Here is a 27,810-nt window from a genome sequence, read left to right on the forward strand (position 1 = left end):
TGCCAAAAATGCGAAACCCAAAACTCCAATCCCTTTCCCAAACCCGAATCCGAACCCTAATATAACACAATCTTTGAACTGTTCATACACGTTGAAAAATGAGAATCATAAGACCCTCGTCGGAAAAACCACGCATGGAGGAGAGAGAGAATTCAATGACGCCCATGTGCGTGCGTTCCCAAACTTGACAATTTTTGCGCCGACAAAATGCATAGTCGTTTTTTCTTTTTTTTTTTTCTCTGGTTTTCCAGAGATAGTCGGCCGTATCCCTCCGATGCTCCGGAAATGCTCATTAACCGTCGTCGGAATCGTCGAAAGACTCAGAAATCCATTCGACAACGAAGCGTAAGACAAGAGACAATCTAACGCAGAAGAATCCAATCAGGACTCAAATTCAACATCCCCTTACCTCGCCCCCTCCACTCCGAAAGAAAAGTAGAGATAATTCAACTCGTTAGTTCCTGCTCTTGGGCTGGGAGAGCATCTTCAAGCGGCTCAGGCTAATGCCGGGCTTCCTCTTGACGGGGCTGTCCCTCGTCAGCGGCTGAGAACCAACCCTCGAGACCTGGGCCTTCTTGATGCTAGTAGGAGTTTTGCCCACGAGCCTCGGGGCAAACAAGACGTCGCCCTCGGGGACGTGCTCGTTCTTCCTCTTCTTGGCAGCACGCTCCGCCTCCTCGCGCTCGGCGTCTTCCTCGTCGCTCGAAGGTCGGTGGCGCTTCTTGTTTCGCATGCCGTGAGAAATGCCCGGGAGGATTTTCATGGGAGACTTGTTTTCCTTGTTGCTGCCGCTGGTAACGTTCGCCTTGCCGGCATCCATGACGCTGTTGGGGAAGCTTCCGGGGATGGGAAGAATGGAAGCTCGGACGTGGCGGATGCTCGATTGGCCGGCGGAACCGCCGAAGCCGGTGGGTGAGACGCTCTTGAAGCTGATCGTATGGTCGCTACGGAAGGTGAACGTTCCGGGAACCGAGGGAGGGGGCATGCTGCCACTCTTTTCCTCCCTGTTGCTAGGCGACATGCCACTGAAAACGGAGAGATCCGGATAAGCCACGTCACCAGTATTATTGCCGGTGCCAGCCATGACAGAGTCGACGCTCGGATATTGGGGCTCTTCAGCTCGCGACGACTGGCTAGCTTTGGCCCTGAACTTGAAGATGCCGGATGACATGGGCGTGGGTGAGTTCTTCTGAGCTGTGATAGCCTCTTTGCGGAGAGGAGTCGCGTTCAGGCGCTTCGATAGCTTCCGCCTTGGGGTAGTAGCACAGACGGGAATCGGAGGAAGAGCCTTGTCAACGCGAGGAGGGTGAGGCGTTTTAGAGACTCCGGCGGGAAGTGGGAGCGCACTGCCAGGCTTCTTTTCATTGTCGCCTTTCTGGCCTCTGAGGATCGACTTGACCTTCTCGAACCGGCCCGGGCTCAGAATGCGTCTAGTAGGAGTAGCTACTCCAGCCGTAGGATTGCCCGCCGTAGCTAGCTTCTTGGGACTCGAAAGTTCGGGCTTAGATGGGGACTTGACGAGACTAACGGTCGGTCCCTTCGCTGCGGCTCGCGCCAGGGATGACTTGGTAGAACTGGCAAGGTTCATAGTAGACTGAGATCGAACCAGACTACCAGGTACAGCGTCAACACCGCTGGACTTGGGGCGAGGGATTGAGCTAGTATCGCGAGAGACCGGGCGGCTGCTGGAGGCGTCATCCTCGAGACGCTGCTTGAACCTCTTCGCGGGAGTAGGGGGGTTGCTATCAACGGGGATACGACTCTTGATGGGTGAGCCGGCAGCAGGAGTCTTGCGGTGGCGTGGGGTCTCAGGCTCATCAAGCCTCGCTTTAGACTGAGAGCGCTTGATTCCGGACCTCAGAGTAATCGGAGACGCGAGCTCATCCAAGTTGGCTCGCGAAGAAGAACGCTTAATGCCGGCAACAGGAGTCAACTGGTTGCGGAGAGCTCGGAAAGCGGACGGGTGGTTCTCGATGGAATCCATCTTCTTGAACTCAGCCATGTGGGCCGCACTAAAGCGGCCAGACTTGCCCTTGGGCTTGGCAATCCTTCGCCCACCGTTTCGCTGCGTCTCCTCTTCTTGCTCTCGCTCGCGTTGAGCAGCGAGCTCGGCCTTGATCCTAGCTGCCTCATCTCGCAACTCATTCATCATCTCTTGAGCGCGAGTACTCAAACCTAGGTCGGCAGCGGTGCCTTGACGCGTAAACGTAAATGTAAATGGGGATGACGGGGGTGCCTTGGAGGGCGTGACCTGAGTCACACCAGAAGGCAGTTGGTTGCCCTTCTTCTCGCTTGGCCTGATATCCGTGAATCCAAGGCGAAGATCCGAGGAAGGAGGGGCCATCGTCTTTTGGGCCTTGCTGGGGTGCATCTCGGACATAGGAGGCTTGATCGGCGACGAAGACGAGGGCGTTGAGGGCATTTTGACGATGGCGGGCCGCGACTGTTTCTTAGCCTCGGAGGCATCGTGGATGGGCTCGTTGCTTTCTGAGACGGTATCAAGGCTCGGTGTCGGGGCTTTCTTGGGCGTCTGGTACAGGCGAGGCGAGGTTAGCGTCGGGCAGGAACAAGCAAAAGTGCACGGTTGCACGGTTTCTTCAATGGGATTTACCTTTGCAGAGGCGCCGGCGGCCAATCTCTTAGACCTGCGACGAGGCGGTGACATGATGTTCGGTTGTCTACTCGAGACTTGGTTGTTGTTTGTTGAAGATGCTGATTGTGGATGAGGACTATTGGTGAAGGAACGCGAGCCCAGGATTAATGGGAACCTTGTCAATAAAACCCACTGTTGCGGATTTGTGTGCGGGTAACATGGATAGGGTGGGATAGGGAGACGTGATGGTTGGGGAGAAAGCCGATGAACCAATGTTATTTTCAGGATCAAGGCACGATGTGGGGAGCTCCAGTTCAGAAAGTAAACAAACCCAAGAAAACATTGACCAACCGCGGCAGAGGGCACAGACCGTGTCGTTACAACGTGTCCGCAGTTAATCGCACGTTTGATGACATGATCTTCGAAGATTACGTCAGTGAAGGTTTTTTTTTTTTTTCCCCAAGAGTTGCCACTTGGTGTCATCTGATCGTCTATCTGATTATGTCATATGGTGATTCACGAGAATGGTCGAATTGTTGCGAGAAAGATGCCCGAATAGGGAAAGAGGTCGTGTGAGTTCAGAATCAATGACGTACGAGGCCCTTCCAGGTTCGACGGTCTCGGAGTTACAGTTTACAAGCTATTCTGAATGACCCTCATATTTTGAGTCCGAATCCAATATGGGCGTGCTCAATTCGACATGATTCTCACTCAACTTCGGCTGCTTTTCTGTCCCTCTCTTCCCGAGGCTGATCCTATAATGATCCCAGGAGGCGGCCGATAAACCTTCAGCAGCATCACTCAAAGCTCTCTCGATGATCTCTGAGAGGCATCATCAGCCATCGATCTCGATCCCAAACTCTAAATTCATACAAGCCCAAGGGGTGCAGAAAGGCGGCAGGATTCCGAGAAAACCCCCGTTCTCCGGGAATGTTCAATTATGTCGAGTCAAGTCAGAAGCGCCGGGCGTGAAGCTGAAACTGGACCCTGAAACCTTGAGCCATGAGAGCCCAGACTGCCTTGCACTCTGATATTTCTTGGCGCATCCACCAGCGGCTAGCGGAGATCTGGGCTGTTGCTCCATTATACGAACTACGAAATAGCTGCCTCAATTTCTCTTGGCAACGATGAATAGATGCATTTTTTTCCCCTGAAGGGGGCAATTCGCCAAGAAATTGCTCCAGGCTTTGGAGATGCGTGCACCATCGGGCGGATTCGCAGAGTTTCCAGGGATAGACGGTTGTGATTTTCCTTGGCACTCCTATGACATGCCTCCGAATAGTTTAGAACCGCAAAGAGCAGGATCAAGCGATATCACCGGGCAACAAACAAATCTTGGCAGATTGATACGGTGGTTAGCGGGGCGTAGGGGAAAGATCTCCGAGGTGTATCTATGCTAGGAGTTCAGAGAGGAACGACAAGTGTCATAGAAACCGCCGACTCGCTGAATGGAGATTCTAGCGATGCTATAGTGAGAATCAGATAGAGTTGAGGTTTTTCATCCAGTGAGCACGCGACCTCTTTCCGGAATAGTGAGGCAAAGCGTGGCGAAAAGCTCTGGGAGGGATCGTCCGAAGCTAGATCAGCTCTGCCGGGATAAAATTCGTCTGGAAAGGGGTCAAATAGTAAGTTTTACTAGGTTACACGCAGGATCCACGAGGATCACTAAAAATAGGATTTACATTGACATTTCGCTTTTTCGGCCGTTTAAACATGCTTAACATGACATCGGCCAAAGGCCGGCCGTGAACTAGTACCAAAGCATGGCCGGGACCCGTGTGGGTGTACAAGTGCTCATCTCCTTCTTACGCCCGACGGCGTGAACCCCTTGCGAGATCCTTGATGCTGGACTTGGCATTCGCGTTGACGTGCTAAGAAGACGGGGCCAGAGTCATTAGACGCAGGGTGAAGATCTAGATTATCTAGATAACCAGATGGCAGGCTGTTGAGGTCCCATCATCGGATGTATATAAATATCGCCTCTGCTTCCACGACTGTCTGGATTCGAAAGGAGACAGATTCGCATCATCAGTTGATCCGTCACATTCATCAACAGCTTTCCCTCATTCTTTCTTTCTTTACTTTGTTGCAATTCGCTTCTTGCAGCTGGTCTGACCCATTTTCCGCCTGGTTGTCTTGATTACATCTTCTCCTCTAACTTCACTCCCATCTCCGCTTAGCTTTTCTGCCTTGGTCGTTCTCGACTCACTTCTTCTTACCTTTCACTTCCCAACGTTGCCCATCATGCATCTTCTTCGCGCTATCGTTCTCGTCTCCGAGATCCTCGCTGCAGCTGCTTTGGCCCTCCCACACAGCCAACAGCAAGCAGCTGGGAACAACGGCGTCCAGACCACCCGAGGCCGTGGCCGTGGCCGTAACAGAAACAACGGTGGTGCTGCTGGCGGTGCTGCTGGTGGCGCCGCTGGAGGAGCTACAGGCGGTGGTGCAACCGAAGGCGGCGAGGGTGAGGGTGAGGGTGAGGGCAACGAAATCGAGCAGCAAGGCCAGTTCAACACCGTCATCGAGCTCGGTGGTGGAGACATCAAGACTGACACTCTCTTCCCCCCTGGTGTAAGTCTCTATCCCTCTTTGCCTATCATCTGTTATGTGGTATATATATGGTTGTCTAACGTTCTTGAATAGGTCAACGGTGTCCTCGAGGTCGAGTTCCAGAACCCCGCTGCCCGTCAGCTAGCCGTTGTGGAGAATACCAAGCCTGGAAATGCCCCCGTCGGCTTTGACTTCCTCGAGCCCGTCTCCTACCAAATCGCCATCAACGGTGGAACTCGCGGTCTCACTCTCCAGAAGGTTGACTACATTCTCAACGCTGGCAGTAAGTCCTCTTATTCCTCAAACACCATGATTTATGAATCCGTCGGCCAATAATAACACTCTTTAAAAAAAACCAGACGCTCTAGATATCAGTAAGGGTCAAGTCGGTCGCCTTTGCACCGAGACCGACACCTTCGTCATCGGCGCCGGCGTTGGTGAGCTCGAGTTCGAAGCCGAGGAGAACGAACTCACCCTCACGGTCGACGACCTCAATGGCGAGTGGGCATTCTTCGTCCCCACCGGCACCGGAGCTGCTGCTAGCGGCTCTAACTCGACCACTGGTGGCTCCAATTCTACTGCTTCCTCCGGCGCTACCCCTTCTGCTGCGGCGGAGGGTGCCACAGCTGGGACCGGAGCTGCCTGCCAGACATTGGCGTGTCAGATTTTCCAATCTCTAGGCATTCAGCAGTAAATTAGGTGAGGTTATTAGGTGTTTTCTCTGGGGGTGATGGTGTTTCTGAAGGGAGCTTGGGGTCGAGGTAGCTTCTTGTGATTTCACGGATGGCACCGACGGTGGACAAGACAACCTTTTCTTCTTCTTTTCTGCCAAGCATAGACGGCTTGAAATCTTAGCTGATAAATAAAAATAAAAATAAAAAAATTAAGGGGGATCTCCGAGCTATTTGAATGAACCTTGCTCCGTGTTAATCGTATGGCATTTTCTTCAATCACTACACACGCCTGGCGCTTTCTTGTTGTTATGAAGAGGATGAGGCTGGTAGCTACGCACGTAAGTGTAAGTGAGCTGTAACATATAGCTACAGTTAAGAACCGTTCAGTTTAGAGGCATTCGGTAGGCCAATTTCAATGCCAAGAAACCCGTATCAAGGTCTTTCTTGTTTGCTGAGATTTCATCAATGAGGATATCTAGATAATCAATGTGCTTTTCTAAGTGAGGAAATGGGAAACGCACGCCCTCGACTACAAGATACCACAGTTTACATGCAGAATGTAAAACTTGGACCATTAACCCTTCCTTTATCAATCTCTATTCAAGGACAACTTCACACTTCGCCCGAGGATTCGAAGAGATTGACGTCACAAAGATCTACCACTACATGGCTGCTATTGACACAGATTTGGTTCCTGATCAAGTCCCCTGCGTGGGTGTGAAACGAAACATTCGCCAATAGGGGTAGCGATGAACGGACTGCTCCGGTTAGGGGGATGGAAGGAATACCCGTTGACCCAACTACATAAGCCATCTACGATGGATCAAAGGGATGTTTTTGTTGATCTGGGTCTTTCGCTTTGGTATACGAAGAACTGGACCCGATGAGATGTACGAACCGCAGAATGATGGGCAGGATCATAATTCCATCGATGATCTCTAGATACGGAGAGAGCTCACTTGAAGGAAGAAGACCCGCGTACGGTCATTCCGACAGATGTCAAAGGCGTGACAGTCGCCGATCTCTATCATGGTCTTACCATCACCTCGGTCTTCTCTCCCCACGGGCTCGTAGACCCGGGTTCTAAACCAGCTTCGGCAAAGCTATGATCCTAATATAATTATTCTTCAGACGCTCTCCGGCTAGTAACAGCCAAGCCTAAGCCACATACAAACCTGAGACCATCAGGGCTTTCACAACGAGGCCACAGACATCCCGTTTCTCCCAAGCACACCCATTGTCAGAAAAATCATCCACGGTTCTTGCTAGAGTGCAATAGGAATAGATATTAATAGACTGTCAAAACGAGTCTGCCAAGCGTCTGGCCAAAAGACCGTCCTTGTCCCGTGGTACCACCCACACCTTTCGGCAAATTCAATGTCCGGGACGGGGGTGTTCAGTGGATCTCGCGTCGACTTGCCTTCTTCGAGTCGGGCAACATTGTGAAACCCGAGAGCCCATTGGCCAATTGAGCGGGAGAACAATTTAAGCTCCTTGCAACATCGAGGAAACGGATGATACCCCCCATCTCCATTTGGAATCTGATCTCGCCCTTCCGCTTCTACTTTACGAAGTAAGGCTAGAATCGCAATGTTTCTCAGGTGATCTAGTTTATGTTTCTTGGCAGGGCGTAAAAATTGAGGCTGTGTCGGTGTAGCTTGCCGCTGCAAACCTCTTGGACGGAAAAAGCTTAGCATTAGCTCCAAGTTCTCATTCTTGGCCAAGCCATTGGGTCAGTGATGGGTGATCGTTTGAACCTGGGTGCGGTTCCAGATGGACAAGCGAAGATTCTGTCTTCTAAGAGCACGACTGTAATAGTGCATCATGTCGATCATGGGCCTCAATCATCACATACGTGACGAGGTTACGAAGTAGCTTTGGCAACGAGAAGGCTTGGCTAAGGGAAATTGGATTTTCCGCATCAGCTCTGTAGATTAGGACTAACACAAGCAAGCCGTGTCGAGGGCGAAAGGAGCCCAAGAACTCGATGAACCAGATCAGGTCTTGCTATGCTTGCAGAAATATTCGATAGAACGCTAAAGAGCAAACTTCTCTACTATACAATAATAATCCGTAGACTCGTAGAGGCACTGCATAAACTTCATTATACTCCGTAGACATCAAAACTTCCCAGTTTAATCCAGTGCCTACTACAGAACATACTTCCAACTCCAGCCGCCCCCGATTTGAAAACATCCAATCCCGAGAAGAAACATGGGAAGCGGCCCCAGTAGCAACCGCCCATCCCAGAAAAAAAAAAGAAAATAAGAAACGAGGGCGCTCCTAAGCTCATCAATACCTTCTTCCCCCACTCTCCTCCCACGACGGTGACTGATATCCGTAAGGCATAGGCGGCACGGGCGGAGTCCTCTGGCCACTCAAATCCATATACGTCCTCGGATCCACGAAAGGCACCTCCTGGCTCTCCGGTCTGCCGCCGTTGTTTCGGTTGTCCGAGTCGAAAGCGTCCTTAATGCGGTACGCGAGGATCTGCATGCTGTTGGTGAGTTCCATCCTCCTCGGCACGTCGGGCGCTCTCATGAGCTCCGAGATGCGCATTGGCGCCGTCATCTTGGGCATCGTAGGCGGAGGAGGGGCTATCTGCGGGTTGGAGATGGGAGTCTCGGAGCCGCTGGGGGTGGTGCTGGAGGTCCTCTTTTTCTTTTTGTAGAGATACATGCCTGTGGCGAAGAGGGCGATACCAGCTGGAGAGCGAAAACTATATTAGTATATTGGAACTAGGAGGCCAATAATATCGAGAGAAAAAAAAAGAAAAGAAAAAAAAGAAGAAGCTCACCGCTGGCTCCAACGGCGATACCCGCTATTTGACCCGTGTTAATGCCCTTCGAAGAAGCAACAGCCGGTTCTCCGGCCCCCGTGGGCACGGGAACTGCCCCGACTGCCGTTGTGGCAGCAATAGTTGGTTGAGAAAAGGCAGGAGTCTGGATGACGGGTGTGGTGTTGATGCCGCCGACGACACCGCCTCTTAGAGCGCTAGAGAGAGCAGGGTTGGCAGAGGCAATGCTTGTAGCGATAACATTCGAGAGGCTAGTGGTGAAAGAGGCGTTGCCTGGGATAGTCGACACGCTATTGACTCGCGAGGTGACGATACTGCTGCTACTAGGCAGTACACCCCTCGTAGAAGTAACCAGTGTCGAAGGTACAACAACTCTCGGCGGCGCAACGGCCGTGAGAGTGATGAGCGGCCTCGCCGTAACTGTCCCCGGAATGAGAATAGGCGCGGCAACGACAAGAGGTGTATCCTCCGCTGCGGCGGCACTCGTAGGGGTGGTGGCAGGCGGCGCCTCAAGTGGTATTGGGCTGGCAACTACTGGAGGCTGTGGTAAAGTGCCCTGTCCTGCTGGAGGAGGAGGTACAACCGCAGCTGGTGGTGGAAGCCTCGGTTGGGCCTCATCTTCGCCGTCGTCATCGCTGTCGTTTTGTCCGTCGTTCTCATCTCCAGACTCATCATCACCCTCATCGTCACGACGTTGGAGGCGGCTCCAATACTGGCTCCTCCTGCTCCGGCCCCCAATTCGAGTAAGGCGGGTCGACTCTGGACTCATAGCTTCGGTGCTTCTTTTCTGCCTTGTTTTCCTTTTCTACTTCCCCTTCCTTTTATGTGTGACGAGTCTAATAACGAAGGGCCATCTAGATGCCTTGAAAAGGGGCCACGACCTGCATGTCCTTAGAAAAAATGGGGAATAAGACAACACAAGAAGCGAATGGAAACAAAAGGGATGATAAAAAGAGAAACCCTGGAAGGTGAAAACACACGACTGAAAAGCAAAGGAAGCGGAGAAAAAGAAATCACCTGCGTATAGCCCAGCTAACGATCGAAGAGAAGGCAAAGGACAAGAAAAAGGAAAGAAACAGGAAAAAGACTGCGAGAAAAAGAAAAGAGGCTGGTGATGATGATCTATACACTGCAAAACAGGAACTTGGGATAGGGAATAAGATGGAATCAATATTGAAGCACAATCGATAACTCTTGCTTCCCCCATACGAGTCGGCCGCAGTTTAAGCCCTCCAAGTTACAGTAATAGGAACGCCACGTCCAGTCCAACTGTTCCCGTCCGAAGAGCGATCAAAGATGTGTCGCGCATCATAGGGTTCCAAATTCTATTGCCTTCGGGCGTCTCGCCGCTTTGCGCTCAGGCTGGAACGGCATCCGTTCCTGCGAAGATCGAAGCCTATATCTTCCTGCTTCCGTGTCTACTCCGTGAGCGCATCAACTTTCTTCCAAGCATTGGCCGTCTCCGGGGCGTAAATGGGAATCAGCGAGGATCATCCCTCGGATCGTGCTCTCAAATCGAGCGAACAACTTAGACGTCTTGATAGTAATAGGTTCTGTTTTTGCATCTAGCTGGAGACAGTCTCTGACATGGCGAAGATCTTTCCGGGTGGCAGAAACTGTCAAGGCAGAAACTAGGGGGCCGCAAGTCTCAGGTTATTGCCCAAGGCGAGACAAGGGAATGGCACAGGGCATACTTGAAAGGAGTCAAGTCTAAACGAGGACCATCGAATCACCGCCAGGTGTCCATTTATTACCAAGTATTCATATTAATTCCTTCTACGTATTTGTCTTTTGCTTTTCTCCTATTGACGGTTACAGTTAGCCAGCCTAGACGCCCGGTGAGCCGCAAAGGGGCCTTGCCAGCTGTGACTACGTTAAGAAGTTCCATTTTGTCTCGCCACTGCTACCGTAGGATCAAATCTAATTACGAAGTAGGTTATTTTCTTCGGCCTGCATCGACGGTTGGGGCCGTACGAGATAGAGCACGATTATCAGCTGGTCGCATGGGTTGATCAGAGGTGCTCGTGTAGTTGGATCACCAGGTCTTTGAATAGGATCTGGAGCTTCTCGACTCGACCTCAGTGCTCTGTTCTCCTCGTCGAGCGCTTGACGCATTTGAGGTAGGCTCGTGCCTTTTGCCTTTCCGTCCTCTTTCTCTGTCTCTCCTCTTTACCCTCGCCAATTCTTGACGTGAGGTGAGGTGCCTGAAAATTTGACTGCGCTGATCAAATCGATCCACGACTTGATCAACCAATGCAATCCAGAGGCCAAAGCCTAATCGTCAGGGGAAACCCGGATGTTACAGGAGACATTCCCCCCTTCCAAGGTGCCGCGGCGACTATCAATCATTATTGTTGTGGGCTCCAGCTTTCCACGATTCTGACAGGGCAGCTCGGCTCGACTTGACTCCCCACGCTCCAACGTACGAAATGAGGACTAAATAGGCTAGACTTGCCCTTCCATCCCACGGCAAGATTAAGCGATCCAACTGCATGAAACCTTGCCGAAACTAGACTCTCCAGCCTGCCATCGAAGGCGGGGGGCGACCGGGCCAGCACGCGGAGCGGAGTCCGTAGCTTATCCCGATTAGGATAAATCCCACGTCCTCGAAGAGAAACTTTTGCCGTGCCACGTCCCACGAGCCTTCGTGACTACCAAATATTAGTTTCGGTTTCGGTTTACTTGAGTGCTCGTGGAATCAGGAATTGAGTTCGGGCTGGGAGGCAAAAGGAATTCTCGTTTCGAGTCATCATCGTGGGCTCCACTAGGAAACAGCCTGCTGCACAAGCATCGCCAAATGTTCAGCCAAATCGTGCCATTGAGCTTTTACAATCTATTTTGGGCATTTTAGTACGAAGTAGAAACACAAGAGAGCTTATTCCATGGTCGCGTTTTGTTCGTGTTTCCCGTCTGTCGGCAGAACAACCCCCTCTGCCCCCTGGTCTTGCGGGAAACAACCTAATCTAACTACTACCACGCACTTGCACAAGGTACGAAGAATAACTGGTTGATGGGAAGACACGAGAGCCATCCGAGCTGTTGATGGTCTGTACGAAGTATGAAGTGGATTCTACCGCTCTGATCATTCGACACTCTCATCAGCGGGTGTCGCATTCGCCTTTGGCCAAGATCCCAGGATGCGATTCCATCGACCGTAGAGATTAGATCTTACAAAAAGTATTTGATCAATCAATTTGATCTATTCGACGAGTCCGTACGAAGCACTAATGCCAATAATACCACCTGAGCTTGTGCTATTAAGCAATATGGTAGCATCGATTGATCAATCCCACCCACCATCTCTCTCCTGCACCTCCACGCCAACGCTACTCTCCGCCTGCAGTGAACGGTTCGGAAGCTCCATTATCCGGGAAGACCACTACCGTCTCTCATTCGGCAGTAGCCAGCGTGCCTTTTCCCTTCTTTGCTCGCATACCAGCGGAAGTGAGAAATGTCGGCCACTTCGGGTCTTAGTTCAATCTCCGCCCAGAGCGGAGTGCAGAACTGTAGCTCCCAGTCTGCATTTTTTTAATTGCCACTTCTCTGCATATCAAAGTAGGATCTACATGTATGAGCATTGTGGCTGTGTAGACTAAAAGAGAAGAGAAAAAAGATCTTGGGATTTCTCGAAGCCAGTATTCGCAGATCTTAATGCGAGTCGACGAAGAAAAGATGTCTTGGGAGAGAAAGCGAGGAGAGAAGATCCAGCATGGTTCTTTTTTTCCCCCGCGAATTCCTTCCCATCCCATCTCTCGCCGCCCGTTCTTGATTCTCCATGTTCACTTACACCGATCGTAAACGAACAACGGATCTGTATCTCGTAGATCCACGTATATTCAGACCTTAACATCGGCCAAAGAAAACCAAACCCGATCCCAAGATGGTTGCTTATCCTGTTCCTTGCGCAATCCTCAGTTGAACCGGGCGGTTTAAGCTTCTTTCGCTAAATGTTTCCTACCGACCGGCACTTTGACTCTGAACAAACGCCTGGGCAGTTCAAGGTATTTTCCGACATCTTGTTAATGTTTCAAGTCTAAAGGAAGGCGAAGAGACACTCGGCTCGAATCACCCTTCTCTCCGTGCTCGTAGAAATCAAAGCGCGTACCTGCTACCCTTCAGCTCTACCAGAAACACATAGCAAAACGGGGTACTCGGGAAATTCTCCTCAATAGGCCCACTTTCCCGCCCCGAAATAGTCCTCGGTGCTCGGACTTATCCCCCGCCGCCCCGTCCCACCCCCAATTCAAGCATGACCGCCGCAACACGCATGCATGCAAGGGAAACACACCCACCACCGTCCCAGAGTCTTGGCATCCAACGAAAGGAAAGAATTGCCGATCGAGGTCGTCCTGGCGTGGGTTTAGTGCCTCCACCAGCACACTTTCTCGACGATGGGACTTTAACAACAATCAAAAACAAAGATTGATAAGACTTTAGATGATGCTCAATCCCGGTCACACGCCCCCCGTACCGTCCGGTCGATGTCCTTCTTGCAACCGGCGCTAAGTCTTGCACTGCCTCCCCCTTCTGACGGATCCTCTGCATCTCGAAGCAACATGATCCAGCGAAACGAAGAAAAACGGCAACTTCTAGCTGGAAGCCCACGCTAAGAGTGCCCAGTAGCTGGTTGTTTGGTCGGCTGATACCACCTTTTCCCGCCAAAAGAGGAACGCAGGGGTTGACGCTCGCTTCCCCAGCCTCGTTGAAACTAACGGGACAGGATAAGTTGAAGTAAAAGAAAAGAAAAAAAAAAAAAAATGTCTTTCTCCACCATTGACCTGATGTGTGCTTGGTGTTTGTAGACCCTGCGCTTGCATGTGTGGGCGAGTACGTGCTCGTTGCATCTTCTTCTCCCTTGCCACCTCCTCCATCTCTCCTCTCCATGCCTCTGGGCGCGCGATGAAGTCATAGTTTCCATCCATCCCAAGAGGATACATCTCTATAAAGACATCCTCGAAGCCGCAATCGCCATTGTCATCCCTTCTTCTCTTTCACCTCTTATCGAAGGCGGCATCGTGTGCGGCGCCATCCTTCCTCGGTTCCATCAACGGACATAGAGAGATCCCTTCATCCTCCTACCCCAACAACCACCACCTCAAGTGCCTGGCCGCTTGCGGACACCTCCAACTCCGACCCTTCTGTTGATCAGTATCCTCTCCTCCACTCTCACATCTCTTTGATTTTCCTTCCGCACATACCGCGACGACATCCTGGTGAGGTCACCTCTCTATATCCGTTTCCTTTTCCAATCTCCTCCTTGTTTTCCTTGCTTCGTTTCGCAAATATGGTCGGCGACCATCCTAGAAACTCTTCGGGGCTCGACTCTGAGGTGAGCCGCGCTCTGCGCATCCTTGCTCCAGTGAATCACGTATTCCTAACATTGCTTTGTCTCCTTTTTCTCTCTCGCTTGAATATAGTCGACACCTTCACGCTCCTCCTCTGGAAGCCAGAGTCCCCGACCGTCCAGCCCCCATTCAACAGCAGCCATGTCCCTAGGCGGAGAAACCCTCCATTTCGGCCCTCGCAGCCGCGCCAACACCGACACTACCATGAACACGACCTTCAACGAAAAGTCTAAGCTCGGAGCGGCCGGTTCAAAATCCGCGGGCATCCTCCCGCTATACAATGGCATCAGAGCCGAAGAAGCTCTCCGCCCGGACAAAGGACATGAGAAAGATTTCCAGGTCCAAAACAATCCCTTTGGCGTCACCCCCGGCGAGTTGAACAAGATGCTCAACCCCAAGTCTTTGGCTGCTTACGCCGCTCTCGGCGGCTTGCCCGGCATTGAACGCGCTCTGCGTACCGACATCAGCTCTGGTCTCAGCGCCGACGAGGGAAAGCTCACTGGCACTGTTCGCAGAGCCGTCGAGGCGGCGCAGGAGCGGAAATCTCACGCTGCCAAGGCATCTACTACTCTCCAGCCCATTAGCGACGTTAACCACGCCGTGGATGCCAAAGAGCAGTTTGTAGATCGCAAGCGCGTCTTCAAGGATAACCGCCTGCCCCCTCGCAAAACCTACACCATTGCGGGTCTTCTCTGGAGGGCATACAATGATAAGATCTTGTGGCTCTTGACGGTCGCCGCTATCGTGTCATTGGCTCTTGGTCTCTATGAGACTTTTGATGGTGGTAAGAACGTCGAGTGGATCGAGGGTGTCGCAATTTGCGCCGCTATCATCATTGTTGTCGTCGTCACTTTCTTCAACGATTGGCAAAAAGAGAAGCAGTTCACTAAGTTGAACCAAAAGGTAAGCGAACCGACACAGGCTGTGGTCTCCCCAGTATCGTTTCCCATATTAACTCGCTGCCTCCTTAAAACTAGAAAGAGGATCGTGAGGTCAAGGCTGTCCGCTCTGGCAAGGCCGCTATGATCTCGGTTTACGACGTCATGGCCGGCGATGTCCTGTACATCGAGCCTGGTGACTCTATCCCCGCCGACGGCATCTTCATCAGCGGCCATGGCGTCAAGTGCGATGAGTCCTCGGCCACTGGTGAATCCGATGCCCTCAAGAAGGTACCTGGTGCGTTAGTCTGGGAACAGATTTCCTCCGGTACTGCCAGCCCCGAAGATATGGCGAAACTTGACCCCTTCATCATCTCGGGAAGCAAGGTCCTCGAAGGTGTTGGAACTTTCTTGGTTACGAGCGTTGGCGTGAACTCCAGCTATGGAAAGATTCTTCTGTCCCTTCAGGTCAAGACCGAACCTACGCCACTCCAGGTGAAACTGGGTACGATGGCCAACTGGATCGGTGGTCTCGGTTCACTGTAAGTTTTTTCTTCCTATCACTCACAATTTGTTAAAGAAGACGAGGCCGACGGGGGGGACAGGAAGATGTGGCTAACAAAAACTCGAATAGTTGGGCGGGTATCCTCTTCTTCATTCAGCTGTTCCGATTCATTGCTGCTCTTCCCCAGAACCCTGGTACTCCCTCTGAAAAGGCCGGCGAATTCCTCGACATTCTCATCACAGCCATTACCATCATTGTCATGGCTGTTCCCGAGGGTCTACCCCTTGCTGTCACCCTCGCTCTCGCCTTCGCGACCACTCGTATGCTGAAGGACAACAACCTCGTTCGTGTGCTTCGTGCTTGCGAGACTATGGGTAATGCCACCACCATCTGCTCCGATAAGACTGGCACCCTCACCCAGAACAAGATGACCGTTGTCGCCGGGTCCTGGGGCAAGGACCAGAAGTTCTCACTCCAGCCGTCCGGTGATGACGAGCAAACTTTCACCAACCTATTCAAGAAGCTTTCCGCCGGCTTCAAGAGCCTCCTCATGCAGTCCATTGCCATCAACTCTACCGCTTTCGAGGGAGAAGAGGATTGCCAGAAGACTTTCATCGGCAGCAAGACAGAGGTCGCTCTTCTTATCCTTGCCCAGAACAACCTGGCTCTGACCAACGTCGCTGAGGAGCGAAGCAACACCCAGATCGTACAAATCTACCCCTTCGACTCGGCTCTCAAGTGCATGGGTACGGTGATTCGACTCCCCTCGGGCGACTACCGCCTTGTTGTCAAGGGTGCTTCGGAAATCATGCTTTCCAAGGCTACGACGTACGTCGCTAACATCGACTCCGATGACTACGCCGTTGTTTCCATGGACGAAATCGCCAAGCAGCAGGTCTCAGCACAGATTCAGGCCTACGCCGAGCGCTCCCTTCGTACTATTGGCTTCCTATACAAGGACTTCCCTGTGTGGCCTCCTGTAGAAGCTGAAGTGCTCGAAGAGGACAAGTCCATGGCCAAATTTGCTTCCGTCATGTCCGGTATGGTCTGGGTTGGTCTCGTTGGTATCCAGGATCCTCTTCGTCCTCAGGTAACCGACGCCGTACGCCGTTGCCAGGGAGCCGGCATCAAGGTTCGCATGGTCACTGGTGACAACCAAGTAACTGCGCGGGCCATTGCTACGGAATGCGGCATAACTACCGAGAATGGTATCGTGATGGAAGGCCCCGTCTTCCGACAGCTCTCTGACCATGAAATGGATGCCATTATTCCACGCCTTGATGTCCTCGCTCGCTCCTCACCTGAGGACAAGCGGATTCTCGTTGAGAGGTTGAAGAAGCTTGGCGAGACTGTCGCTGTTACCGGAGATGGTACTAACGACGGACCCGCACTCAAGACTGCTGATGTTGGTTTCTCAATGGGTATCGCCGGTACCGAGGTCGCAAAGGAGGCATCGGAGATTATTCTCATGGATGACAACTTTACCAGCATCGTCAAGGCTGTCATGTGGGGCCGCAGTGTCAACGACGCCGTAGCCAAGTTCTTGCAGTTCCAGATCACCGTCAACATCGCCGCTGTTACACTCGCCTTCATCTCCGCACTTGCTTCAGATGATAACTCGTCCGTCCTCAAGGCCGTGCAGCTTCTCTGGGTCAACATGATTATGGACACTTTCGCCGCCCTGGCTCTCGCCACAGATGCCCCTACCGACTCCATCCTCGACAGGAAGCCGACCCCCAAGTCCGCTGCGCTCATCACCATGAATATGTGGAAGATGATTCTCGGCCAGGCTTTCTACCAGATCGTCATCACGCTCATCCTTTACTTCCTCGGCGAGAAGATCTTCAAGTACGACTTCGCGGCCAACCCCCACCAGAAGCATGAGCTCGACACCATGGTGTTCAACGCCTTTGTGTGGATGCAGATCTTCAACATGTTCAACAACCGACGATTGGATAATAAGCACAACATCTTTGAGGGCGCGCACAAGAACTACTTCTTCATTACCATGGCCGCCATTATGGTCGCAGCTCAGATCATGATCGTTTTCATTGGTGGCCAAGCTTTCGAGGTAGTCCGTATCGACGGCGTGCAATGGGCTGTCTGTATCCTCGTGGCGCTGCCTTGCTTGCTCTGGGGTGTCATCCTCCGTCTCATCCCCGACGAGTATGCCGAAGCTCTCTTCATGGCCATCGCGAAGGCTTTCATGTTCGTGTTCAGGCCGTTCTGGAAGGTGATGAGGCTCGTGTTCCACCCAGTTGCCGAGATCGGACGAGGCATCCGACGGTGGAGAAAGGGAAAGGTTATTGAGGGGGTAGACGACAGCGACTAACCGAAGTCGAGGCCATGATATCGCGGGCTCTCTGGAAAAGAGAGAGGGTTAAAAGGGAATAAAAATTCGGGATTGATCAAGATTGACAGATGGTGGAGGGACTCGGAGGTGTGGTTGAATGGAGTTTCGGCGGGTCTGGTTCACTGTTTTCTGTTGTACAGTATCATTGATGTTTTATAGAGTCGAGGTGTGATAGCTTTGGAATTGGGAAAAAGGATCAAATGCAGGTCTGGCATGGCATGGCGTTAAATTAGAAGGTGATTGAGTCCAATCTAGATACCTAAATCAAATGGGGAATTTCTGACTGAATACTGAACGGCTGACTGGTGAATCTCTGCTAAAATTGATATAGATTAATTCATAGAACATTGAAGATATAAAATCGCTGGCGGTGATAGAATCACTAGTAAATCCACCTGAGAAGTTGCGACTTGGAGGAGTTGAGATTGCTCAAATTATTACGTCAGTACCTCAGTACCAAGGTCAAGTGTTATTGATCGCATGCCAACACACTAAACGCGGCTATGGGTGGCACTGGGGAAACTGGCAGGGGTGCCCGGGGCCCCTGAAGCTGGCAATGCAGCTGGTCGTACCCACTGACCATCACCCGAATTTGATCCAATCAGGCCAAGGTTTCAGCCCATTCTCAGTCTCATTTGACTTCTTCTAATCGAACCTCATCCCCAAACCCCTCCAACATCCACATTCACATCCAAGATCGCAACCATTCGCAATGGCACCCGTTCAAAGAGACATACACTCCGATCTGGAGGGTGAGTTCGCCAGACATCGTCCCTCCTTGCATTCCGCCTCAAGAGAACGCCGTGAAGCTAACTCCGCGACCACCCAACTGCAGCCCAGATCAAGGACATAATCCAAGACCTCTTCAAGGTCATGGTCGTAACCTCCCACTACGACACCAGCGGCAGGCCCAGCAAAGAAGTCCTCGCAAACAGCCTGTACGCCTCCCCCTCTTCCCTCCTGCGGCATCTTTCAATTCCATCCCAGACAACAAACTAACCCTTTCAAAGAAAAACCCTCTCAACCTCCCTCCAAACTCTCAACTCAACCGCCACAGACCCAACCCTCCCCCTCCCCCAAGTCCCCCCCGAACTCGTCAAATACGTCGAAGGCGGCCGCAACCCCGACATCTACACCCGCGAATTCGTCGAGCTCGTGCGCCGAGGGAACCAGCTCATGCGCGGCAAGATGCACGCCTTTGCCACCTTTCGCGATATCCTCGCCGAGCAGATGGCCGGCGCCATGCCCGAGCTCAAGCCTGATGTTGATAGGGTGTTGGAGGAGACGAGGGTTGGGAGCAGTGCGACTGGGGGTGTGAGGTCTGGGTCTGGCGCTGCTGGCGGTGGTGGGGATGGGACAAGTAACTGAGGAGCTAGAGAGATGTGATGCGGACAGAGGCTAGGTGGGGGCAGGGAGAGGTGCCTTAAGTGAGATATTGGGGATGAGTGGATTTATTTACTTGATACCCGGGTTTTATGTCTTCAACAAAGATTCGTTGGCTTGGATTCCATTAGCGAGACAGGAGGACCTTCTATGATTTTTACGACACGCACGAAAACCCACACACGATTCTTCACACGCGAAACGACCAAATAACGAAAGGCTTAACTTTTTTTTTCCGTGAGAGCAATGATGGAGATATTTCAGTCTTCCTTACAGAGCTGTCCCACAATGCATGTTGCGATTTGATGCCGATTCCCTAGACATGTAGTACACGAAATTCCCATTCCTTCTCATCTGGACCCAATGGCTGCTCAACATATTAGACAGTTCCTCGATGCTGGGGAATGTGTCGTTTTCCTGTGGGATAGATAGACATTGAGCCAGAGCCTTTTCATCCTGCCGATATTTGTGCCCTCTGTTCTCTTCACTCTGGTGATTACATGAACCATAGTCCAACAAAAGAGCCTGACGGAAAAAAGGAAAAGAAATAAACTAAAAAAAAACCTTGTTCCCTTAAGTCCCTAAAAAAACAGAAATAAAAACGCCCTCTGGGAGCTCCGTCTATGCTTTTTGGCTTCGATTCAAAAGTTATAAACGGTCATCATCGTCTAATGCCAAGGCTGCTGGGGCCGTTGGATGCAGATATACAGGATTGCTCCAGCCAATGCTACCAGGACGGCGAGGTGAGGAGGGAGAAGGACGAAGGCGGCGACGAGCCATGCGCCGACGTACCGTAGGTGGTCGACGAGGGCGTCCCGGTCGTCCTGCCGTGCTCGGATGTGGTCGTCTAGCTTGCTCCTCATGGACTGATAACCCCTTGGCGATTGTTGTCGACCTGCATGTGGATTTTCCTCTACGTCACCTTCATCCTCTGCTTCTTCCTCATGTTCATCATCATCCTCGAACTCGAACTCGTCGTCCTCTTCATCTTCCGTGTCTGAGAGTCACGTAAAGTGAAAGCTTCCCGACGGGTAGCCGCCGCGTTGCCTCCCCGTTCCATCTCCACCGAAGGAGTGGAACGAGTGGCCACCGCCTTGCCGGGGGAAGCCTCCGCCAAATCCATGACCGCCCATGCCACCACCAAACCCGCCACCCCCATACCCGCCGCCGCCGCCGCCCATCATGCTGAACAAGATTTCCGGGTCTATGTTCCCCATGCCACCGCCTCCGCCGAACATGTCCGACATGTCAGCAAGGTCGTCGCCGTTGTCGTATTGGGCACGCTTCCTGCAAGAGAGGGAAAACACGGTTAGTCTTTCACGGGTGTGTCTCTGGAGAATACCTTTTGTTCGTGATAAACGTTTGCCAAAAAGGCACGGGGTATCACTTACTGAGGATTGCTGAGGGTATCATAGGCTTCGGAAATGTCCTTGAATCTCTCCTCGGCCTCTTTGTTGCCTTGGTTCTTGTCGGGATGGTGGACAATGGCGAGCTTTCGGTAAGCCTTTTTGATAGCAGCCTCATCCGCATCCTTCTCAACGCCCAGGATCTTGTAGTAATCCTTGCGTTGGCTCTTCTTCAACTCGATCTCGGCGTTGCGGATCTCCTTCAAGATGGACCTATCCTCGGGCTCAAGGTCGTGAACTGCCTTCCATTGACGGACGGAGTCCTCCCACTTTCCGGCAAGGCCCAGTGCATTGGCCAGGGTCTTGTGCGCCCTAATGTACTTGGGGTCAAGCTTGACTGCACTCTCACAGTCGGCGACGGCAGACTCGTATTCCTTTAACTTGATCCGGCACATGGCCCTGTTCTGCAGGAGCTTAGAATTGGTGCCCCGGTTGGCCGGATCAATCTCCAGAGCGTCAGTGTACAGCCTGATGGCTTCCTGCCACCGCCCTGCCTTGTACTCCTTGTTGCCCTCGTCCTTCATACGGTCAAGCTTCTGGACGATGCGGAGGTACTTGATGGCGTCTCTGAAATCGGGATCACAAGCAAGAGCTTTTCGGAAGTGGCTGATGGCCTTGTCATTCTCCCCGGAAGTGTAGAGGATCCGTCCTCGGAGAACAAGAGCCTCCGGATCCTGGCTGTTGAACCGAAGAAGGGACATGGCAATGTTCTGAGCTTCGGCGAGCGACGTCGGATCGCCCATCTTGAGATAAGCCTCCCCTCGCATTAACTGCCACTTTCGAGGCTTGGATGCGCCCGCGCCCAGCAGTCGCTCAGCTTGGTTGAGGGCGTGCAGTACCATGGATCCCTTAGACTCGCTTCGAAGGGCTTCCTGCGCGGCGCGCATGTGGTGCAGCATTTCTTTGGCGGGGGCAACGTCTCTCGCTGCGGGGGAGGGGTGGATTCGATTAAAGGTAACAAGGGCATCCTCGGGCAGACCTAGAGACACAAAGATACGGGCTAGACGCATTAGAATCTTGGGATTCTGGGGGTCCAAGTCAGCGGCTCGGGTACAGTCTTTCAGTGCGGCATCGTATTGGCCATTGGACATGTAAGCGGCAGCCCTGTTGCTGAGGTAGGTGGAGGAGTTGGGCACGAGATCGATAGCTAAAAAAAGACGACAAGTGTTAGAAACGACGTCAAATGCCGGCCAGATGCCGCGCTGAGTTTGCCCGCGAAGGGAAAAAGAAACCGACCCTTGTCGTACTGCCTTATGGCATCAGCGTAATTCTTCTCCTTGAAGAACTTGTTGCCAGCCGCTTTGTAGGTCTCGGCTTCTTCAGCCTTTGTCGGAGTCGGGCTCGTGGGGGTGGATCGGTGAGGAGGCGGTACTGGGGGAGCCGAGTCGTCCCCGTTGACATCTTTTGTGCCATTGGTAATTGGGACAGAGAAGGAAGCCTGAGGCTGCGGCTGAGGGGGCGACTGATGAGGAGGAGTAGGAGGGGAGGAGGCGGTAGCGCCAGTGGAGGGCTCGTCGATATCCATGGCGCTCGGTTCGCTCATGCTTGAGAGGGCGGAGGAGGAAAGACGTTTCCTCTCCTCTTCCGGGAGATTGAGGGGATGGGTGTTGAGCTCGGTTTTCTTGCGGCGCGTTGATGACGAATGGCCTGGATCAGTTGACTGACGCACAAAGGCCCTGGTGGATGAGGACCGAGACTTTGAGGGATCCTTTCTTGTGGGGGATGGTTGTGCAGTAGAATTTTTGCTAGGCGACCGTGAACTACTCTTGGTGGGGGATTTGGTCGGCGAAGAGACCTCTGATGAGTAATAGGTGTCGTCTTCGTTAGGATGTGGGTGTTTGGATGGTTTCTTGAAGAAGGACTTCATTCCCGGATAGTGGCAGGGTCCTCAGTAATATTTTTTTTAAATCTTTCAGTTGGGGCAGACTCAGAATCCCTCTTATCGGGGGAGGGGGTTTCCTAATGGTGGGACGGGTATGATGTTGAGGATCAAATGTGTCTCGCTTGCAAGGTTATGCCGTGTATGTCGATGGGTGGAAGGCAAAAAGGGAAGAACCGATTAAAAGGGTTACTGCCATTGATTAGGCTCGTTAGTGTGAGACAGATGCTACCAGCGGGATGTGGAACAGGGACAAACCTTTTTGTTTCACTGTTTCTGTGATCTGAAGACTCTCACAATAAATATATTGAAAATGACAAGTTCGCGAAGACAAGAAGATGAAGAAGAAGATGGGCGAAGATGGTGGAACCTAAATTTGGTCCCTCCTCAGCATAAAGTCATTTGTGAAAGAAAAAATATTAGAGAGAGAGAGCTGTTGTGAAAGGAAGGGACTGGAGCTAAGGAGCCTCGTCATAAAAGGAAGAAACGGGCAGCGGGCAGAGGGCGGGACGGAGTAGGGGAGAAAAAAAAGCTGCTGGCTGGGGAAAGACAAAATTTGCCAGGTCGGCCAGGCGGCTGCTGGTGATTTGGTGATGAGACAGGGTACCATATACATTTGAGCCAATACAAAGTTAGCAGGTGATACGTGTAGTTACGACATTACCGCCACCCCCCACATCCAATCTTGAAGCAGTCCAACGGTGCCCAGCAACAGAGCCGGGGATTGCTACAGGACCAATAGAATAGGGGATGAAGAGGATTCTGTTTATCATCATCTGGGCTCTAGACCTTGGCCAGGAGCAGTCGGGAGTGTCACTGGCTGCTTTTGGATCCATACTGCCAGAAAGAGGCGAAGGATTGAGGCGAGGCCTTGCATCCAAATGAGGCTTCATCCAACGGCATTGTAAATGCAAGACGTCTGGTGTGGTCGTTTGATGCTATCCACTACGAGGACGGCTGGAACACTTAAATGTACCGCTGTAAATTTAATAACCTCCAGTCTCACTGGACGGACCGGTCCGTCGTGAGAGGGTAGGAGTACCACTAAAAATCCAAAACTGGCAATTAAGCAGTCATTCACTTTAACGAGGTCTTGCATTAAACATGCTTTTCCCTGTTTGAGAAACCGCGATTCGAGAAGCTTCGGTGGGGCATGACGAGGTCTGACCGGGATGACCTTTCCAGCCGCGGTACCAGCGCTCCGTTCAACCCACCAAAATTAGTGCCTCACTGCCTAAACTAGAACCAGAGTGCTGGAGGACAATGCCGTGTAGCTTCGGGTGTGAGAGTACCAAGGCAACAATCCACTAATAATCAATTGATCCAACATTACCCGCTGACAGGCAGAGCCCGGGTCATCTGCCTACCTCCGCAAAGAGCCATTGAACTGCTCCTTCCGTCAACCGCACACGTTGCGGATCGACTCTTTCCAAGTACACGCGACTCGGGGGCTCCTTTTTTTTCTTATTTTTTATTATTATCTGTTTTTCCCTTTTTCTTCCCTTTTCTTCAAATTGATAAAATATCATTGATCTATCGCTAATTCTACGAGCACCTTCGTCAGTCCCCGCGGGGACCAACCGCCAATCCCTCCCTCGACAAACTCGATCCCGCAACCAAACGTCCGGGAACAAGACTCGGCAATCAATCATGCCGCCACCAATCGAGCTGACTCTGGTCGTCGCCGCCACCCGTAATATGGGTATCGGCGCAAAGGGCACCCTTCCCTGGACAGGGCTGAAGAAGGAAATGGCCTACTTTGCCCGTGTTACAAAAAGGCTACCACCCCAAGTCGATCACTCCTCCTCACTCACCTACTACTTTCCCTTCATTTTTTCTCATCGATGAGGCCCGGAAATCCAAGCCTGTTCTATGAGGATAATAGTAACTGGGGGAAAAAAGAAAAGAGAAAGGAATGCACGTAGTTAACACATCCAGGCAGGTACCCCCTGAAGCTCGCAATGCCGTCATTATGGGTCGCAAGACCTGGGATAGCATCCCCGCCAAGTTTCGACCCCTGAAGGGTCGGTTGAACATCGTCATCAGCCGATCTTTCCCCACTCCCGCGCACGCCTCAGCCGACTCTGAGGGCGATCTTGTAAAGGCTGCGTCATTGGAACAAGCACTCGATTATCTGAAATCGAAGTCTGGGCAGGAGGTGGGCAAGGTTTTTGTCATTGGCGGCGGTCAAATCTACGACGCCGCGCTGAAACTGTCCCAAACAAAGAGGCTCCTTATCACTCGAATATTATCCGACTTCGAGTGTGACACCTTCTTCCCTCTCAAGGTGACCGAGGGCGAAGAGTGCGCACCTGGGTGGGTTGTCAAGTCCAAGGCCGACTTGGATGCTTGGGTAGGGGAAGATGCGCCAGCGGGGATCCAAGAAGAGAACCAAACGAAGTACGAGTTTCAAATGTGGGAGCGGACAGAGTAGACAATGCCCAGGCTAGAGGGGCCATCACATCCAGCACATTTGAGACTTGTTGTAACGAAGAGGCCAATCTCCTGATATTCGAACAGGAACGCCCACCTCCTCCCGCTCACAGAAAGTAATAAGGATACGAAGTTCATCTTTTGCAAGTCTCCGAAACGGGAAGGCTAATACCTAGAGCGATACACTCTACTCATTCTCTGCCAACGAGTTTCCATTCTTAAGCCAGGTTGGATCTCGAGTCTGTCCAATATTCAACAACGTTGCAGCTAAGTGCATCTGTTTCATAGCAGAGCCTTTACAAGCACTGAGAGTACCATTGGTTCTGCGCTTGACAAGTACTTCCCGATTGGCAGCAAGTTGGTCCAGTCCATCCTTGGCCACCGCATTGGCCCCATTTTGCCGAGCAGTTGCTGCCGCCACCAGTGTTGCCTCCTCCAGTGTTTCCTCCTCCGGTGTTGCCTCCGCCGTTGCTGGAGCCAAGCTTGCTGTTGATGAAGGTAAGAGCCTGTTGGCCGTAGACGCCGACATAGCCCTGGTGGGTAGCTTGACTGTTACCAGTACAGCAGTAGGGGTCTGCGGCGTCACAGTAGGATTGGATCTTGCTCGCGTTGGGGCAGACGAATCCAGAAGGGCGAGCATCGAACTAAAATAAGGATTAGCGACAATGGTTTCCGTCATGCGGAAGACGTGGGCGGGAGGGCTTACACCGCCGGCACGGCAGGTGCCGACTTGATACGCAAGGCCGTACTGCCATCTTGGATCACCCATGAAAATGGCCGCCTTGATCATATTGACAGCACTGGCCGAGATTGGAACAGCTGTGCTAGTGATGCCGGCCCCGGGATCACCACCACCGCAAAGTGCATTGTCCATAATTTGACCGCCCTGTTCGATTAGCAAGTGAGATTCTTAGAATGACCAAAAAGGTTCGTCTACTATACTCACCTGTGAGTATCCGACGAGGACGATTTGGGCGTTTGGGCATCTCTGATGGAAGTTGTTGACCTGGCTCGCTACAGCATTGGTGCCCTGTCTAGCTGAGTCACCATAGGCGATGCCACCACACGACGCTTGACCACCGCACGCAGGATAGGTGATAGCTTCAGAGGTAGCTCCAGGGTTGGCGTTGATAATCATGTTAATGAGCTGTCCAGCTGAGCCGAAGCCCGGCGACACGGTGGTCTCTCGAGCCCCAAAGATGTGGAGATTGGGACACTGCCCGGCTACAAGAGCAGCTTGTGCCGACAGCAAAAGGAGGGTGTTTTTCATATTGGGCAACATGGCGGACGTTACGTGAAATGGCGAGAAGGACTAGGAGCCTGGTTTCTCGCGTATGCCTCAACGAAGACTGGAAATGTTGGCCTTCTGGATGAGCAGTGGAAATACAGACCGTTTCTTCTCTTTCTCTCTGGCGATCCCGCCGTATTTATATCCATCTGCTATTTCGTAAGAGGATTGGGGATCCAGACCCTTGCTCTACGTCCTTGAATCTACTCGGTGGAAATACTAATCTCACGAGGTAAATCTTCATGATACAGTAGCATTCCATTTCACCGCATGAGAATAGCTCTTCTAGCAACAGGCAATTTTCTATTGAGGGGCGATAGTAACATAAACATACAACCAGATGGCAATCTAGAACCCGTGCTCTAAAGCTGTGTATCTAGAGCATGGATTCGATGAACCTCACTGCTAGGCGGCCCTCAATACCAGGGCGCAAAAACCTGGTAAAATCATCTAAGTCGCATCCGGGACTTTGGAACCAAATTCGTAGGTGGACCCTAGACTAGGGGAGAAATTCCACGAGTCTGGGTTTCTGGAATATTTCGATGCGCAGCGAAGCTGGGGCCTTTAGGCTAAATAAGGGTCCCCAGACAGAATTGGAGATGCGAGTGAAACCCTTCCGTCAGTGCTTGCAGAAGGCAAAGTTTGTATGGCTCGACGATTCAATACTGCTATTGAGGTGCTAAAAAAACAGTAAGGAGGTCTCGAATAACATTTCGCAAAGCCCAAAAGCACTCCCCGGAAACGCCAACTCTTATTGCCCAGTTGCCGACTGCCGTTGCCCCGTCACTAGTACTTCGTATGCATATGTAGCCAATCGATGCCGCTCGCAGACGACTGCGCGTGCAGCGCCCAACCACCTCCCTCAGCCCCCGCACTCTAGCCCCGCGGTGCTTCTGCTTAAAATGCCTTGTTTGTTTGCAGCTAGAGGATTGCATTGCATTTGTGCCAAGCAAAGTCACTCCTTTGCCTCCTCAGACTCCGAGCCTCCATTGGATCCCATTATCGAGTGGACGAAGTCCTGATACTTGAATACCTCGTTTCGCCCACCACGCCCTGGGTTCATGTGACGATTGAATGCCCTACGCCCTGTGAAGCCGCTGAGGACCATGTTTACCTCGGCCTCGGTCAGCGGGCGTTCTCCAGGCTCAGGTGCTGTATTTAATAGAGCTTCGCGTAGTTCTGCAAGATCAATCTGACCACTATCATCAACGTCGAATGCCGAAAACGCTGAGAGGAGCTCTGGGCTCGGAGACATGGCGGCAAGAGTGGTAGCCAACGAGTTGAGGAACAATGGCATTGTCATTGTTTGTGGGGCCGAAGGTGGGAAGAACCGGGCGACGTCTGACGGACCAGAAGGCAGTCCTAAGAGCTTGTTAGTCTTAATCAAAGCCAAGATGCGGCTCATGATGAATATCATGGTGATATAAAAGATAACGTATGACGCATACCGAGCTGGTTTAACATGTCGGCGACATCATCCCTATTGACGACGCCGTCGCTATCTCGGTCGAGGATCTGAAAGCCTTCTCGCAATGTGCGGACTTGGGAGGGTTGTAGTTTTGACAGAGCATTCCCGTGCGAAGCCATGGTATTCGATAACGGTACTTGTCGTGTAGGAGATGCTGGATATGTTGATCTTGGAGTATCGTCTTGCGTCGGTCTGGCTTTCGGCGTCCAACTTCCACTTGTGCTACCAGCGGTAGCTGTGCTCTCGCTGCCAGGTCTA

The 27,810-nt window shown here is 52.0% G+C and overlaps 8 protein-coding genes and 1 pseudogene across 8 annotated transcripts; 4 read left to right on the plus strand and 5 right to left on the minus strand.

Moving 5' to 3' along the window:
- Positions 1–454: 454 nt before the first annotated feature.
- SAPIO_CDS5802 (Uncharacterized protein) lies at positions 455–2,665 on the minus strand (the record flags this gene model as incomplete). The annotated part of the gene is made up of 2 exons (XM_016788054.1): positions 455–2,530; positions 2,612–2,665. The coding sequence occupies 2 exons, from the start codon at positions 2,663–2,665 to the stop codon at positions 455–457; spliced, it is 2,130 nt and encodes a 709-aa protein (XP_016642370.1).
- Positions 2,666–4,837: 2,172 nt separating this feature from the next.
- Positions 4,838–5,837, plus strand: SAPIO_CDS5803 (uncharacterized protein; the record flags this gene model as incomplete). Its single annotated transcript, XM_016788055.1, has 3 exons — positions 4,838–5,164; positions 5,237–5,426; positions 5,503–5,837. 3 exons carry the CDS (start codon positions 4,838–4,840, stop codon positions 5,835–5,837), a joined length of 852 nt encoding a protein of 283 aa, XP_016642371.1.
- Positions 5,838–8,109: 2,272 nt separating this feature from the next.
- Positions 8,110–9,383, minus strand: SAPIO_CDS5804 (uncharacterized protein; the record flags this gene model as incomplete). The annotated part of the gene is made up of 2 exons (XM_016788056.1): positions 8,110–8,522; positions 8,615–9,383. 2 exons carry the CDS (start codon positions 9,381–9,383, stop codon positions 8,110–8,112), a joined length of 1,182 nt encoding a protein of 393 aa, XP_016642372.1.
- A 4,717-nt stretch (positions 9,384–14,100) lies between these two features.
- On the plus strand, positions 14,101–17,674 carry SAPIO_CDS5805 (Calcium-transporting ATPase 2; the record flags this gene model as incomplete). The annotated part of the gene is made up of 3 exons (XM_016788057.1): positions 14,101–14,862; positions 14,937–15,379; positions 15,472–17,674. The coding sequence occupies 3 exons, from the start codon at positions 14,101–14,103 to the stop codon at positions 17,672–17,674; spliced, it is 3,408 nt and encodes a 1,135-aa protein (XP_016642373.1).
- A 733-nt stretch (positions 17,675–18,407) lies between these two features.
- SAPIO_CDS5806 (uncharacterized protein) lies at positions 18,408–19,063 on the plus strand (the record flags this gene model as incomplete). Its single annotated transcript, XM_016788058.1, has 3 exons — positions 18,408–18,447; positions 18,531–18,633; positions 18,706–19,063. 3 exons carry the CDS (start codon positions 18,408–18,410, stop codon positions 19,061–19,063), a joined length of 501 nt encoding a protein of 166 aa, XP_016642374.1.
- Positions 19,064–19,746: 683 nt separating this feature from the next.
- On the minus strand, positions 19,747–22,351 carry SAPIO_CDS5807 (Tetratricopeptide-like protein; the record flags this gene model as incomplete). Its single annotated transcript, XM_016788059.1, has 4 exons — positions 19,747–20,075; positions 20,205–20,365; positions 20,470–21,631; positions 21,721–22,351. The coding sequence occupies 4 exons, from the start codon at positions 22,349–22,351 to the stop codon at positions 19,747–19,749; spliced, it is 2,283 nt and encodes a 760-aa protein (XP_016642375.1).
- A 1,984-nt stretch (positions 22,352–24,335) lies between these two features.
- Positions 24,336–24,797, plus strand: SAPIO_CDS5808 (annotated as a pseudogene; the record flags this gene model as incomplete).
- A 295-nt stretch (positions 24,798–25,092) lies between these two features.
- SAPIO_CDS5809 (Acetylxylan esterase) lies at positions 25,093–26,066 on the minus strand (the record flags this gene model as incomplete). Its single annotated transcript, XM_016788060.1, has 3 exons — positions 25,093–25,440; positions 25,503–25,682; positions 25,743–26,066. The coding sequence occupies 3 exons, from the start codon at positions 26,064–26,066 to the stop codon at positions 25,093–25,095; spliced, it is 852 nt and encodes a 283-aa protein (XP_016642376.1).
- Positions 26,067–27,039: 973 nt separating this feature from the next.
- SAPIO_CDS5810 (uncharacterized protein) lies at positions 27,040–27,671 on the minus strand (the record flags this gene model as incomplete). Its single annotated transcript, XM_016788061.1, has 2 exons — positions 27,040–27,446; positions 27,533–27,671. The coding sequence occupies 2 exons, from the start codon at positions 27,669–27,671 to the stop codon at positions 27,040–27,042; spliced, it is 546 nt and encodes a 181-aa protein (XP_016642377.1).
- Between the last annotated feature and the right edge of the window lie 139 nt (positions 27,672–27,810).

The sequence above is a fragment of the Scedosporium apiospermum genome, assembly GCF_000732125.1.
Source record: "Scedosporium apiospermum strain IHEM 14462 chromosome Unknown SEQ_SAPIO_0099, whole genome shotgun sequence".
NCBI classification, from domain to species: Eukaryota; Fungi; Ascomycota; class Sordariomycetes; order Microascales; family Microascaceae; genus Scedosporium; species Scedosporium apiospermum.